Source organism: Myotis yumanensis, unplaced genomic scaffold (assembly GCF_028538775.1).
Source record: "Myotis yumanensis isolate MYYU_CA2020_CCGP unplaced genomic scaffold, mMyoYum1.0.hap1 SCAF_15, whole genome shotgun sequence".
NCBI classification, from domain to species: Eukaryota; Metazoa; Chordata; class Mammalia; order Chiroptera; family Vespertilionidae; genus Myotis; species Myotis yumanensis.
In genome coordinates, this window is record NW_027223766.1 from 7,913,065 (window position 1) to 7,929,766 (window position 16,702).

Consider the following 16,702-nt stretch of genomic DNA (forward strand, 5'->3'; position numbering starts at 1 on the left):
TTGAGGCTCTGACATCATCACAGCAGGGAGGCACATTAAAGTTGGTTCAATTACACTGAACCTGCTATAGTCAAAGTAAAACAATGCTGGAGAGGGGAGCTGACTCCAGCTGAAGAGGAGCAGGCGGAATGAGGGTCCTGAGGGTTCCCAGGCACTGATTTACTCCTTTAGCTCAACTGCCGGAACCCAGTGGCTGAGAAATAGAAACTTCCAGGCAGACAATGACCTCTGGCGCTACGTCTGGGAGGCACTGTCTACAGCCGGAATTGCTTGGCTGGGCTTCCGAGACTAAGAAGCCTGCAGGGTCTGAGGGACTTGAACAAGCATCAATAAATGTGCTGGCTTCTTGGGGAACCCCTCCCCAAAAAACCCCATAATGCTGGACACTATAGATACAGAGGCAGAGCTGCCTTGAACAGACTGTCAAACTACAGCGGGAAGGCCGGGGAGGGTTGGGGGGCAGGAGGGAGGGTAAGAGGTCAACCAAAGGACTTGTATGCATGCATATAAGCATAACCAATGGACATAAGACACTGGGGGGTAGGGGAGGCAAGGGGATTGTCAAAGGTGGGGGGGGGGGGAGGAGACATATGTAATACTCTTTGTAATACTTTAAGCAATAAAAAAAAAGAAAAAAAACTATAGTGAAAAAAAAAGCTATTATTTAAGATTGTGATTTACTGACATCCTGTTAAAACCATCTACTATGACAGAGAAGGTCAATAAAATAATGAGAAAAAGAGTGAGTGTGAATACAGTGCCCCCAGACTTCACGGGCAAAGGGGCTTTTAATTGTCAGCCCAACATTGGCTCTGTAAAGTTGTCACTGGAGAAAACCAAAGCTCAAAAAAAAACAACACTACTAACTTGTCTAAAAGTAAGCTATTTCCTGTTAAATCTGTGTTGAGCAACATATTTGTAGAGGACCAACTAGACAGAGTGAGACACTTCCAAAGAAATGACAAAAGCAGGAAAGGCAGCTCAGCTGGTGTGGTTCAGTAGTTGAACCAAGAGGTCACTGGTTCGATTCCCTGTCAGGGCACATATTCTCTTTGAAAAAACTGAGATTTTTTAAGTAGGAAAGAGTAAAATATTAACAAATGCAGAATGTCCACTTTGGTTTCTTACAATACAGAGGATATAAGTATCAAGTGTCATGACAAATCAAATTGAAAAGCATTTATGTTTTTCAACATAATCAGGTTGCAGGCTCAATCCCAGGTAAGGGGTGTGCAGGAGGCATTGGTTCACTGTTTCTCTCTCATCAATGTTTCTATCTCTCTAGCCCTCTCCCTTCCTCTCTCTAAAATCAATAAAGACATATTTTTTAAAAAAAAGCATGGAAGGGACATGCTGAAATCTATAATGTAATCATGATATGAGCACTGACTTTAAGCCCCTCCACGGCATATGTTGGGCAATGCCCACCCCCACCATGAAGGGTCTCGATGGGAGGGGAGCAGTGTGGCTGCAACTATGCCAAAAGGCACAGAGAGAGGGCAGGCAGCACGAGGTCAGCGGTACCCTTCATGGTCATCCTCTTATTTTTAATTGTTCACAGAGCTCATGTTGCTTTCAAGGGTAAATGCTAAAAATGTCACTTTAGAAAATAAGGGAAAAAAAACTTAATACCTCTTATTTGACAAAATGTACATGAAAATTACATGAATTTTAAAAAACTTACCTTCCTCATTTACTTCATTAACACATTCTTCTCTCAAATGGCCTCTAAAGGCAACTATTTAAATTAAGGGAGAAATATTTAACATGTGTTCTAGCCCTTAAACTTATCAAAATTAAGCCAGTCTATTTCCAATTCAGGAATATTTTAACCTAAAAAAAAATGAAAGCAAAACTATGATACTTACTTTATACTCTCTATGCCACATTTTGGGTCATAGGGAGGGAAGTTATTGGCCATTACAATGCCTAATAATTGAATTCCTACTGAATTGTCTTTAGAATTAGGATCTTTCCTGGAAAACTTTTCGAATATTAACCTGAAACAGAAGTATAAAAGTATAGATTATCATATAAATAAGAAGGAAGACAAGTATAAAATTTTCTAAGGAGAATACTCAGGGTAAGAAATACTCCCCCCACACCCCTACATCTAACACCGTTCTTGCTAATACCCTCTTTGTTCACATCCAGGTTATTCTAGCTTCGGAATACAGGCTTTTATATCGTCCTATAATTGCTTGCCCTTTTGAAAGTGTTAGCTTACCTCAGGCAGTGCTAAAAGGAATCAAAGCAAAGTCCTAGTCTTCTACCCTGGGCTGTTACAGGGAAGAGCAGAGTGCTCTAGTGTCAACTTTGGAAGTTGTGGTTTTGTGAGTAGCAATATCATATCCTTATACATGGATTCTAATTCAAACTACAGTACTCCTATCACTTCAAGTAATTAAATTTCAGTATAATCACTATTTGAGACATCCTACATTTTTTAAATTTCTAAACAACATTGCAAAATCTAGTAAATTAATACCTGTAAGGGATGGATAAACAATCCTTCCAGCATTCAACAAGAGTTTTTATAATTTCAAGGTTGTGACTAAACACGGCTCTTTTTTGATGAAAAACATGCTTCATTAGGAAATTAAGCAATCGATTGGCTAACACTTCATCTTTGGGAACCCCCTGAAATGGTATAAAAATTATATATGAATATGTAGCATTCCTTTCTGAAAAAGCATTTTTTAACCCAAAAATCCACTTATAAAAGAAATGTGGCATTCTACTGGCTCCTAGTTAAAAACCTATGTGTGATTTTTCAGGTCCAACCACAGCAATTACAAAGGCTTTCCCAGATAGGCCTCCAGGGGGAGTGCTGCCAGCCCTGCACCAGGCTTGTAGCACAGCAGATAGACTGTAGTCTCAAAGGGCAGCTGCAGTCAGACCCTGAGGCCCATGTCTACTCATGCTCTTTCACATATGTGCATTCCTGGCCCTGGTGCCTTCACTCCTAGTCTCTATCTCCTGTAAACGCCTCAGCTGGAACCTCCTTCTGGAGGGAGGAAGGGAAAACTTGAAGACACTCTGACTCAGCACTCAGTGCTTTCCAACTCCTAGTCCTTCTCCCTCACTTTCCTCCCAACTCCAGGGCCCTACAAAACCTCAAAAGGAAAATGACCTCCAGATCAGTATTGAGCCACCTGACCCTTGACTAATATGCTGGCTCCAGGGGGTAAAATGGAACAAGAGAGTCAGGGCTTCCTCTAGTTTTAGCCTTTTGCATATACTATTGCAATGAGGTTTTTTTATAAAAGGCTTCACTGTAACTTTCAATTTGGCTCCCTGTTGCTTTTATCAGTATTCTGACACCTACACAATTCAGCTCTTTCAAGATTAGCTGAGCTCCTAATAGTTAAATCAATCTTTTCCAATGGTTTAAGTTAAAATAAATATTCACTTAATTTTTTCATGTTAGTAAGCAGACTATAAGTTATTTCATCATATTAAAGATAGGAAATCTAAAATTTAGTTTACTTTGAAATGAGAGAGGCACATCTAAATACATGTGTAAGCTCTATATACATTATTATATTTAATAAGTGTTGTTTCCAGGATATCCTTACATGAAAACTCTTATACATTATTAGTGCCAATGTTTTCAAATGAATGGGCAGAGCTCCAGCACCCACAAATCTGGTGAACGCCACAGGCTGCAGTATAAAACTGCCACTCATCTCACAGTCACTTGTTGAGCAATCTCAGCCATTATAGGTCACAGTCAACACTCTGGAAGCAGATAGACTGGCAAAACAAGTGCCAAAAAATTCAGGGACTTTCATCACAGAAGAAGTCTACAACATTTATTTCTCATACTTTTAATAAACCAATGATCTAGTTTCCAAACTCCTTGCGGGTAAAAGCAACACAAAATACAAACATCTGATAGCTTAAAAATAAAAGATCAGGGGAATATCAGAAGTAGACAAAAGAAAGAGAACGAAAGCAGGGTGAGGCCGTTTAGTATAGCAGTACAAAAATTAATGCTAAAAATGATGACTCTAAGTCATTAAGGGGAGCTTGAATTACTTATTATATGCTCTATTTAAGATATCAACAAAGAACTGATATATTACTACTAGTACATAAAAGATGTATCCATTCTTACTAGAGGAGTAGCTATTCCTGTCCATGAAAGAACTGTAACCACTATTTCAACCACCATATAGTGAATTCCTTCTCCTCCGTTATTTTCAGAAACAACCAGCTGCAGCAAGGGGCTGAGCCAGTACTTCGCATAAGGGCGAAAGACCTAAAAGAGAATTTAAAAGCCATATATCAAAGGATTGTTTTCAATAACCAAAATATTAATCCAGAAACATATACTCCATCAGTTAAAATTATATATTATGACTTGACTTAAATCCAAAACAGATGTAAATTCCAACAATTATCCTGCTTAATAGGTCAGATTCTCTGCTGAATTCTCTCGTCACCCCGCAAAACCACAATTCAATGGAAGTCAATTTGCTATTGATGTCTTCTTTGCTTCAAACCTTTCTGATATAACTATGCTGAGATAAATCAAAATGAACGTATTCTGTATCAACCTTGTCGTATCTGAATAATATTCAGCTCTAGAGAATTATAATTTTATTTTATGCCAATGCATAGGGTATATGGAAAATGAGATTATGCAGATTAGTTACATGTGTATGGCTATTTTTTCCCCATTTCATCCTATATTATGGAAGACTTCATATACTCAAGACTCAAATCTAAATAAAATGTATCTCTATACTAAATTCTATTTATTTTAGAAATTGCAAGAGAATGCTATTTGGATGCAAAATAACAGATTAAAGTATGATTCAAGCTATCTATCTTGACCTTTGCCACCTTCTTTTTTTAAAAAGTGTTTTCTTGCCCTAGCCGGCTTGGCTCAGTGGATAGAGCGTCAGCCTGTGGACTGAAGGGTCCCAGGTTCGATTCCGGCCAAGGGCACATGTCCGGGTTGCAGGCTCGATCCCCAGTAGGGGGTGTGGAGGAGGCAGCCAATCAATGATTCTCTCTCATCATTGATGTTTCTATCTCTCTCTCCTTCTCCCTTCCTCTCTGAAATCAATAAAGAAATATATTAAAAAAAATATATATATATATTTAAAGTGTTTTCTCAAAAATTCCTCACCTACTCTCACAGCTTAAATCTATGCAGTCTCAAGTCTTTTTTATTTATGCACCCCCATTTATACAAAAAGTTTGAACACTTTCTATGTATGCCTACTGGTTTATTTGTAAATTATAAATACAAAGTTCTTCACTCTATTATTAAAATATAACTAATAGCTAAATTTCAAGGTTGAAATTTTTTAAAATGTAAATACAAGTTCTAATCTTTCTTCCATAAGACAATAGACTGTCTTGAACATCTCCTGAAAACCACTGCCCGGATAATTCCTGAACTTCAGATTCATATGACACTCTGGGAAATCACCCAGTGATATCTCAGAGGTACCTCATATCCACACGTGTGAACAAATTCAGCAGGTTTGCTCGTCAAACCATGCACCCACACCCAGCCTCCCAAGAAATCATTCAAAACACCAGTTCCTTGTTTGCTAGACATCAAGTCAGCACTTACAGGAATGGGAGCTAGAAATCATGTGACCTGAGTGTGATGGGGTTGAACTCAGTCCCCAGAAAGAATGTTGCAGTCCTAATTCCCAGCACCTCTAAGTGTGGCCTTACTTAGAAATAGGATCTTTGAAGATTATCCAATGTCAGTGTCCTTACTGAAAGGGTAAATGGGTACACAAGAAACAGACACAGAGAGGGGACAATTTGAAAACCCACAGAGAACACCGTCTACATCCTGAGAAATACCGGGGGCCACTGGACGCCGGGAGAGACCCCTGAAACAGTTTGTTTTTCACAACTTTCAGAAAGAACCAACCCAGTAACTCTGAACTGCTTCATGGAAAGGAAGAAAAAGTCAACCAAGGAAGTCATCAACTAAAAAAGAAAATATAGAACATCCTACCACCTCAACAACTGATTCTGATTCATCTGTACCAGTTAAAGTACTAGAAATAGACAGCTGTGGTTCAGCTGAATACCTGCAACAGTCTCTTGATGTGTCCCAAACGTTATTTGGAAAATCTTAGCAACCTGAGTCAAAAATGGAACCTGAATTTGTAAAAGAAAAAGGTGCTGTTTACTCAAATGAGGAGAAAGATCATTTAAAAGAACCAGTAATAACTGAAGAGGAAAAATTAACAGTTCAGAATACACCTGGTTTTGATAACATAAAAGAAACCAATATACAGGATGGTAGTGTGCCGATTATTAAATATTAAAGATCATGCGACTCAGTGTGCATTCAGTTTTCAGAATTCTTTGCTGTATGACTTGGATTAAGTCTATATAACTTCAGAATTTAAAGGTTAAGAGCAGAACATTTTTGGACTTAAATTCTATTTCTGTAAACTACTACCTTAAAACCAAAGATATTTAAGAAAGTATATTTTGGATTTAAAATAGGTTTTCCATTTACTCTCTAAAAACTATTCAAGAAATTAAAATTTGCAATTTTGATTCTAATGGGGAAACTGGAGATATCTTTTTGCATGTAGAGTTTATACAGCTTCCTTAATTAGGGAGATAAGTTTTGTGATTCCTCTGAGAGATTTCGTTCTGAGAGTTAAACATTTAGTTTTAATATAACCTGTATATACTTACTTCTCTGTTGTTTTTGGCTTATTTTATTTATCATTACACTTTAATAAGGTTTCAAGATACTAAGTTATGTCTGTCACAAAAAGAACTCTCAAGAATCTAACTAGAAATATGAGCTGCATTTGTAAGGGGGACAAAATCTCAAAACTGTTTAGAAATATCACTAAAAAAGGTGTATTTATGCTTGAAATAGAGATTCTAAGAGATGAAAGAACTTTACTAAGCAAAATTAGTAATTCAAATAATTATAATACAAATACACTGAATGAAATTTAGTATTTTTGCTTCAACTCTATTTTACTGTTCTCATCTATCATAGAAAAAAATATATATATTTAAGACAGGTTATTTAGTAATGACTTTAAGAAGGCAGCAGGTAATGAATCTGTGGCTGTTATTAATTTTGTGGAACAGTATTTGTATCTGAGGTCAGAAGAAAATCCTAATAGATTTTTTCTCACAAAAATGTTTAGGACAGCATGAAAGGAAACATAGAAAGGAAAATATCTGCTGACCTCATCTCTGACCCCAAAGACCATGAGCTGATGCATCTGTTCCAAAAACAGCTACCAATTTAAACTTCTGGCCTTAACTTAGACCTGGAAATTACCTAATATCTTTAGTCCTTTGAACTGAGGAGGTCAGATCAGAGCACCAAAAGCTGGTACTCTTTACATTTATAATCCTGATGAAGTCTGGAAGAGACTGGGCTGAGGACAGTATAAATGTAGCTAGATCACAAAACAAGAGAACTATTTGCCCCAACTTAGATGACCAGGTGCATTTTTCAATTCTAACATGAATTTTGATTTGAGTCAATAACTTTGAAAATGTCCACTTAATATACAATTTTCGTAGATTGAAATGACTAACTGTAATAGCTACACAGAAATTAGTCTATAATTTTGGGTTGAATGGAATCGTATACTGTTAAGGGAAACTTCTACATTAAAAATGGGAGTAAATTTTAAGCCTGTTTCCTATTATCTACTGTATCTGTCCTTTTAAAAATTATGATTTCAGTTAAAATAAAGCTGGCGCTGGAACATGAAATATCTTATTATAAAAAAAGAAAAAAGAATCAGCCCTACCAACACTCTGATCGTGAACTCTGGCTTCAGTTTCTGTTGTTTAAGCCATCGTTTTGTGGTACCTGTTGTAGTAGCCGCAGGAGCTAGGAATTAAGCACGACCCTGAGGAACAGGCTCTGCGCAGTCTCAGGTCAGCCTTCTCAACCACCTCCTTAGAGCCCCATGGCCCTCACATCTGCAGTGCTGACTAGAAGGACTTTCTGTGGGGCCAAGTGGACCAAGTCAGCCTACTTAGCACCCTTCAGTGGCTCCCTACCGCTCAACGAATGAGCGAGGTCCTTGTATGGACCCGAAGGCCTGGCTCAGCTTGCCTGCCGCTCAGACGTGTAACCATGCCACTCATACTGTCTGTCCCATGTGCCCCTGGTCTGTGCGTCAGAGCAGGCATGCTTGGCTCTCTCAGGGGCTATCTCTGCTCATACTGCTGCTTCTAAGCAGAATGTAAACTCCCACTGCTACTTTACAACACGTAACTCACGGGCTCTCTTAAAAATCTCACCTAACTCCACTGGTGGAAGATGCTCCTCCCTAACACAGTGCTACCTGGAGACCAAATGACAAATTCAGCAACTATCTAAGAGACTCAGTTGTTTTTCGCATAGAGTTAACAGGAGTAATTTTACCACCTTCTTTGCTACTACAACAAAGAAGGCTGGCAGCCATCAGAAAGTTGTCCACACACATACTTATAAAAAGATCACTTCTATCTCAATAGAAGTTAACTTACATGTTTAAAAAGAAAATGATAAAAGAATGATGTTGAGCAAATAAATAAATATGGTTGGTTAATTTATTCAGAGAACATCTTTCTTTGTTGAGGGATTTTTAAAAATTTTTGTTTTTTAAAATGTTTTTTATTTATTTTTAGAAAGAGAGGAAGGGAAAGGGAGCAATAGAAACATCAATGAGAGAGAAACATACATTGGCAGCCTCCGCACACCCCCTACTGGGGACTAGGAGTGGAGCCTAGAACTTGGGTATGTGCCCTGATGGGGATTTAAACCAGGGACCTCTTGGTACATGGGTCAATGCTCAACCACTGAGCTACACCGGCTGGGCTGGTATGGGCTTTTTATTTTTATTATTTTATTTTTATATATATGTGACCTGAATACATATATATATATATATATATAGATATATAGATATAGATATAGATATATATATATATCTATATATATATATGTATATATTATTGATTTCATAGGAAAGGGAGAGGGAGAGAGATAGAAACATCAACGATGAGAGAGATTGGCTGCCTCCTGCACAACCCCACCAGGGATCAACCCCACAACCTGGGCATATGCCCTGACCAGAATCAAACCACAATCTCCCGGTTCATAGGTTATGCTGAACCACTGAGCCAAGCCAGCCGGGCTGTTGTGGGCTTTTTAAAGAAGAGGCATATAATTGCAAAGAATATTTAAAGAAATAATAAATGACTTACTTCTTCTGTATTAATAATAAGCTTAGCTAAGAAGAGACGAATATTCAATGATACCAATGGATTTCCTAGTTTATCATGAAGAAATTTCATCCAAGGAGGAAGATGTGTTGGCACTGAACCCTGAAATGATACATTCAAAATTACCTTCAAAAGTAGACTAAAATAACTTCATATTTTGATATTATGAGATAACAATGACAAAGTAAAAGATGAACGGCAAAAATCATGTTTATTTGATATGGAATTTGGTTTTAGTCTGTGATATTAAATGTTTTTTTGTGTGTTGTTTTTTTTTTACTTTTCACCTGAGGACATGCTTTTACGGATTTTAGAGAGGAAAGGAGGAGAAGGAGGAAGAGAGAGAAACATTGCTGTGAGAGAGAAACTTCAATTGGTTGCCTCTCTTACCCACCCCAACCAGGGATCAAACCCACAACCTGGGTATGCACCCTGACCGGGAATCAAACCCGTAACCTTTCAGTGTACAGGACGACATCCAACCAACCAAGCCACACTGGCCAGGGCTAAATGTCCATTCTTATGTGACATCAATGAATATAATGAAGTGAGACAATGTAAGATACTGAAGAAAGACAGACCTCTTCTCCTTTAGGTAGGATCTGATTTCTCTGCATGTGCTTAATCAGGGCTGTCATAGTTGCCATGCATTCATGTTGATTGAGTTCATCCATCTCTAACTCCAGGATATCATCTTGGATCATGGGGTCTTTATGCTCCTACAGAAAGGTAAGACTCCGATTATGTAGAGCACACTGTTAAAATTTCAGTGTACAAGACATTCTGACTTTTTGGGCAATATCATGAAATACACACTTAGGTAACAATGATAATTTGGTAATAATATCAAATACACTTGGTATGTTTTCTTATTAAACAACTAAAAAATAAACAGAACCTCATGTCTTCCTTACATTCTATTTCCCCTCTATGCCTTGCCTATGTGGTCACTCCCTTGAGGTCACACTCAGGTCACAGCGTATATACAGACATATGCTGCTTTGTAGAAACACTAAGATTTTTACAAATCTGTGTGTATTCAAGGCCTCAGAACCCTCACCACCTTGAGAGCAATAGTCTCATGATTAAGTGTCACTTTATGGAGAAAGTGAAGCTATTAAATATTAAAGTATCATTAAGATAATGTTTACCTATTTTTTCTCAATAATCTGAAAAAAAATTTTTCTCTGAAAATCTTTGTAAAGTCCTTAATTTGCCTTAAAATTGTAATCAATAGAACAAAACTTTTAAACCATTCTTTTTTTCTTTTAATCCTCACCCAAGGATATATTTTTTATTGACTTTAGAGAGAGGAAGGGAAAGAGAGAGAGAGAAACATCGATCGGTTGCCTCCCATACATGCACTGACCAGGAATCAAACCTGGAACCTAGGTATGTGCTCTGACCAGGCATAGAACCAGCAAACTTTTGGTGTATGGGACAATGCTCCTACCAACCAAGCCCCCTAGCTGGGGCTTATGCAATTCTTGATCATAAAATCTCTGAGAAAATACAGCAGTGATAATCATTTTTTACATGTAATGATGAATTGAGGTTTGACATACACATTCAGTAAATTTCATTCATACATACATACACGTACATGTGCGTGCACGTGTACACACACACACACACACACACACACACACACACGGAGGCTAAACAATCTGTCTGGGATGTTTTCCAGCACAGATCACTTCCAGGAAAAAAAGACTTGAGAAATCCTGAGAGGACATTTTTGGACAGCTAAAAGTCAGCTTGGGGCTACCAAGTGCTTACAGAGATTGAGTAGAAAGAGGAATAAAAATGGCCCTAGACAAATGTAATGCTGTCTGTCCTAGTGGCAGGAACTATCCCAGAAGGTCACTTTCCAAGATGGAGAGTATTTGAAAATGTGCTCCCTTACAACCATTGAGTCCACTATCTACTCCTTCCCAAAGATAATGGATATTTTCTGTAAATTGAGGTTTTAGAAATGACCGGGAGTAGTATTGTATTTCAGTAACAGGAGTAAATAACATTGTAACAGAAAATTTTATACACAACTAGAGGCCCGATGCACGAAATTCGTGCAAGGGGCTTGGCCCTCGCAGCCCCGGCTTCATCTGGAAGGTTGTCCAGAAGGTCGTCCGGAAGGTCGTTTGGCTGTCTGCACTAATTAGCATATTACACTTTTATTATTATAGATTGGAGTTACATGAAACAAGAAAAAAACACTGTTCAGTAAGCCATAAAATCAATCACAGAAATCTCAATGTCCCTCTTTCCACAGACCTGGTAAGATGTCAAAGGAGTTAATCATGACATTTGACTGTATTCAGATCTAATCAACAATGATTTTTACTCAGAATAATTCTATCTCAACATGCTGCTCACAAGGGCTGGATAGATCTAAAACTAAAGACTCAGGTCTTTCGATCAGACAGAAGGCATGAGGAGTGAACCCAAGATGCTCTGATGTAAGTGACAATGAAGCCATAATAGAGAGAGGAAGGAAGAGGGAAAGGTATAGAGAGAAACATAGACTGGCTGCCTACTGCATGTGTCCCAACTGGGGATCAAACCCGCAACCCAGACATGTTCCCTAACCAGGAATCAAGCCAATGACGTTTCAGTGCATGGGATGCCCACCTGAGCCACAACAGCCAGAGCAAAGTCACACTTTTTTATTGCCCAACCACAGATGTATGGCATTATCTTGGTGAAAGAACTAATGAATGGCTTCCCCTTTGAAGTATTCATTAAAAAAAAAAAGAAACCAACCCTAGGGTGCAACATAAAACACAAACTCAACTTTAAAAACACATCACTGCTCCCTCCCTCCTTCTCAGGCAAAAAACCACGGGCAGATCAGAGTAGGGAAAAAGTTGCTGGCAATATCTAGGGAGACAGGGGAGGAGGAGAGTGGGGTATCCACCTTGTAGTTCAAGGCCCACTCCAGGTATGCGTCAGTGTATGGAAGAGGACTTAGGGGTCAAGGGGAAGAGGGAGTGAAGTAGTGCATGTCAGAGGAACTGGAATGGACAAAAATTTGAAGGAACCCTGGATGAGAACCAGGTGGGAGCGTATGATATGCATGTGTGTGCCTATTACGTGCACAGGTGTGTGACATGGTTCCTATCTCTGCCCATGAGAAGACTTGTAAGCAGTTTTCTGCTGTTCTCCACCCACAGGAACCAGGCTCCCTAGAGAGACAGCCCACTCCAAGGCTGAGGCAGGGGAAGAATTAGACCACCTGTGAACATTTCCTATGCCAGCAAGTAAGGAGGTGACCAAAGAATGACAAAGAAGCCAGCAGGAGGTACTCCCATTGGCCAACCTTGGGACAATTCGGCATCAAGGTAAATTATAACCCACTGAACAAGGTAAGAATGCAGATCATGCTGATAAAAATTAAAACAAAATAAATGGGGAGAAGAGAAAGCTCTTCACTGTGGTAGAAGGCCAACTAATAAATATGGAAGAAGAAAATAACCATTTTGTAACCAGCATAGCAATAACTGATTCAGGGAAGATACATCAATGACTGCTAAAAACTAGTGGGTGAAAAGTAGGATTAGGAATGATAGCCACCCCCTCCCCCAAACGATAACACAGCAATGCTCTGTCATATCCCTGCCAAAGTTCCTAGTCTACTTGTGAGGAAGTGTTGGACAAACACTAAGTGAGGGGCATTGTACTACAGGGGAGCTACCGGCTGGTCCTGGTCTGGATCCTTCTGACACAAGGCAGATCCTGAGGGATGTCTCTGTGTTGTAACTATTACCTATGCTAAAAATGGTTTCAAACTCAAAAGCAGCATGTCACTTTAAAAAGTAAAGGATAATAAGAAAGATGGACAAAGGGCACACACAGGTGATGTACTGCCTGCCTGCAATATCCAAACAGATCATTTTCAGGAAGGCTAGCACAGTCATAAAGGAATGTTGAAGAATGAGTTCCGATCGGGATGTAGACAGGAATGTCATAGATCAAGGGTGGGGAACCTTTTTTCCTGCCAAGGGCCATTTGGATATTTATAACATCATTCTCGGGCCATATAAAATTATCAACTTAAAAAGTTAGCCTGTTGTGTTTGGTCAAACATTTAATTAACTCACCCCTTCACTGGCCTTGTACGACCTGCAGGCCGGATGTTCCCCCACCCCTGCGATAGATGATAAAATAAAACTTTGGAACATACACAGACTCTGAAAGTCTGGTAAAGAAAATTAATAGGTGAGAGTACAGAGAGAGAAAGAAACAGGTGAGGGGCAGAGGAGGGGAAATAAACACATGGTATGTCTTCTCTTTGAATGAATGGAAAAGAGTGAGATTATAGCCATTCTGACAGGTGTGAGATGGTACCGCATTGTTGTTTTGATTTGCATCTCTCGGATGATTAGTGACTTTGAGCATGTTTTCATATGTCTCTTGGCTTTCTGAAAGTCCTCTTTTGAAAGGTGTCTATTTAGGTCCTTTGCCCATTTTTTGGTTGGATTGTTTATCTTCCTTTTGTTGAGTTGTATGAGTTCCCTATCAATATTGGAGATTAAACCCTTATCAGTGATAACATTGGCAAATATGTTCTCCCATGTAGTGGGCTTTCTTGTTGTTTTGTTGATGGTTTCTTTTGCTGTGCAGAAGCTTTTTATTTTGATGTAGTCCCATTTGTTTATTTTCTCTTTAGTTTCCAATGCCCTAGGATCTGTATCGGAGAAGAAGTTGCTTCGGCATATGTCTGAGATTTTGTTAACTTTGGATTCTTCTGGTATTTTTATTGTTTCCCGTCATATATTTAAGTCCTTTAACCATTTTGAGTTTATTATTGTGTATGGTGTAAGTTGGTGGTCTAGTTTCATTTTCTTGCATGTATCTGTCCAATTTTCCCAACACCATTTATTGAAGAGACTATCTTGACTCCAATGTATGTTCTTGCCTCCTTTGTCAAATATTAATTGAGCATATTGGTTTGGGCCGATTTCGGGGCTCTCTATTCTATTCCATTGATCTATATATCTGTTCTTGTGCCAGTACCAGGCAGTTTTGAGAACAGTGGCTTTGTAATACAGCTTGATATCTGGTATTGAGATCCCACCTACTTTGTTCTTTCTCAGGATCGCTGCAGCTATTCGGGGTCTTTTTTTTATTCCAGATGAATTTTTGGAGAGTTCGTTCTAGGTCTGTGAAATATGCTGTTGGTATTTTAATGGGAAGTGCGTTGAATTTATAGATTGCTTTGGGTAGTTTGGACATTTTAATGATGTTGATTCTACCAATCCAAGAACATGGTATGTTCTTCCATCTCTTTATGTCTTCCTCTATCTCTTTTTTCTACGTCCTGTAGTTTTCTGAGTAGAGGTCTTTTACCTCTTTAGTTAAGTTTATTCCTAGGTAGCTTAATTTTTTTGGTGCGATGGTAAATGGGATTGTTTTTTTAGCCTCTCTTTCTGCAAGTTCACTATTGGTGTATAGAAATGCCTCAGATTTCTTGGGGTTAATTTTGTATCCTGCTACTTTGCCAAATTCATGTATTAAGTCTAGTAGTTTCTTGATGGAGTCTCTAGGGTTTTGTATGTATAATATCATGTCGTCTGCAAATAAAGACAGTTTTACTTCTTCTTTTCCAATTTGGATGCCTTTTATTTCTTCTTCTTGTCTAATTGCAATGGCTAATACTTCCAGTACTATGTCGAACAGGAGTGGTGAGAGTGGGCATCCCTGTCTTGTTCCTGTTCTTAGGGGAAACGGTGTTAGTTTTTGTCCATTGAGTATGATGTTGGCTGTGGGTTTGTCATATATGGCTTTTATTATGTTGAGGTATGATCCTTCTATTCCCACCTTGCTGAGAGTTTTTATCAAAAATGGGTGTTAAATTTTGTCAAACGCTTTTTCTGCATCAATTGATATGACTATGTGGTTTTTTTCTTTCAATTTGTTTATGTGGTGTATCACGTTTATTGATTTGCAAATATTGTACCATCCTTGCATCCCTGGGATAAATCCTACTTGGTCATGGTGTATGATCTTTCTGATGTACTGCTGGATCTGATTTGCTAAGATTTTATTGAGGATTTTGGCATCTATGTTCATGAGGGATATTGGCCTGTAATTCTCTTTCATTGTGTTGTCTTTACCTGGTTTTGGTATTAGAGTGATGCTGGTTTCATAGAATGAACTTGGAAGTGTTCCTTCCTCTTGAATTTTTTGTAGTAGTCTGAGGAGGACAGGTTTTAGTTCTTCCTTGGATGTTTGGTAAAACTCCCCTGTGAAGCCATCTGGTCCTGGGCTTTTGTTTGCTGGAAGCTTTTTGATGACTGCTTCAATTTCTTCCATAGTTATTGGCCTATTGAGATTTTTAGATTCTTCCTGATTGAGTTTTGGAATGTTGCATTTTTCTAGGAATTTGTCCATTTCCTCCAGGTTGTCTAGTTTGTTGGAGTAGAGCTGTCCATAGTATTTTTTAACAATCATTTGTATTTCTGTGGGGTCTGTTGTTATTTCGCCTCTATCGTTTCTGATTTGGTTTATTTGGGTCCTCTCTCTTTGCTTCTTGGTGAGTCTGGCTAGAGGTTTGTCAGAATGGCTATCATCAACAAATCAACAAAGGACAAGTGCTGGAGAGGATGTGGAGAAAAAGGAACACTCGTGCACTGCTGGTGGGAATGCAGACTGGTGCAGCCACTATGGAAGACAGTACGGAGTTTCCTCAAAAAACTAAAAATGGAACTCCCATTTGACCCTGTGATCCCACTTCTAGGAATATATCCCAAGAAACCAGAAACACCAATCAGAAAGGATCTATGCATCCCTATGTTCATAGCAGCACAATTCACCATAGCTAAGATCTGGAAACAGCCTAAGTGCCCATCAGTAGATGAATGGATTAGAAAACTGTGGTACATCTACACGATGGAATACTATGCTGCTGTAAAAAAGAAGGAACTCTTACCATTTGCAACAGCATGGATGGAATTGGAGAGCATTATGCTAAGTGAAATAAGCCAGTCAAAGAAGGAAAAATACCACATGATCTCACTCATTTATGGACAATAAAGACCATAATAAACTTTTGAACAAAAATATATACAGAGGCAGAGCTGCCTCGAACAGACTGTCGAACTACAGCGGGAAGGCCGGGGAGGGTTGGGGGGCAGGAGAGGGGGTAAGAGATCAACCGAAGGGCTTGTATGCATGCATATAAGCATAACCAATGGACATAAGACACTGGGGGGGTAGGGGAGGCCAGGGGATTGTCAAGGGCCGGGGGGGGGGGGGGGGCGGGGGAGGAGACATATGTAATACTCTTTGTAATACTTTAAGCAATAAAATAAAAAAAAAGAATGCTGGCAATATGTTAGATGTTTAGAGCAAGTCTGAAAAAAAACTAGAGGAAATTTTAGGAGATATTAAAAAATGAGTTAATTCTAGACAAAATAGAAACTATGCTAAAATCCCTTGAAATTAGCCCAATTTTCCT

At 38.8% G+C, this 16,702-nt stretch overlaps 1 protein-coding gene and 1 pseudogene across 1 annotated transcript in view; one reads left to right on the plus strand and one right to left on the minus strand.

Moving 5' to 3' along the window:
- The window catches only part of PRKDC (protein kinase, DNA-activated, catalytic subunit), a 199,887-nt gene that overhangs the window by 79,815 nt on the left and 103,370 nt on the right, over positions 1-16,702 (minus strand). Inside the window, exons 47-51 of the mRNA XM_070392843.1 lie at positions 9,825-9,962; positions 9,226-9,345; positions 4,121-4,264; positions 2,489-2,640; positions 1,869-2,000 (exon numbers count right to left, since the gene is read on the minus strand). Coding sequence (XP_070248944.1) covers positions 1,869-2,000; positions 2,489-2,640; positions 4,121-4,264; positions 9,226-9,345; positions 9,825-9,962 — 686 coding nt within the window. The remainder of the gene's footprint in view (positions 1-1,868; positions 2,001-2,488; positions 2,641-4,120; positions 4,265-9,225; positions 9,346-9,824; positions 9,963-16,702) is intronic.
- LOC138993412 (protein kintoun-like) lies at positions 4,632-6,369 on the plus strand (annotated as a pseudogene).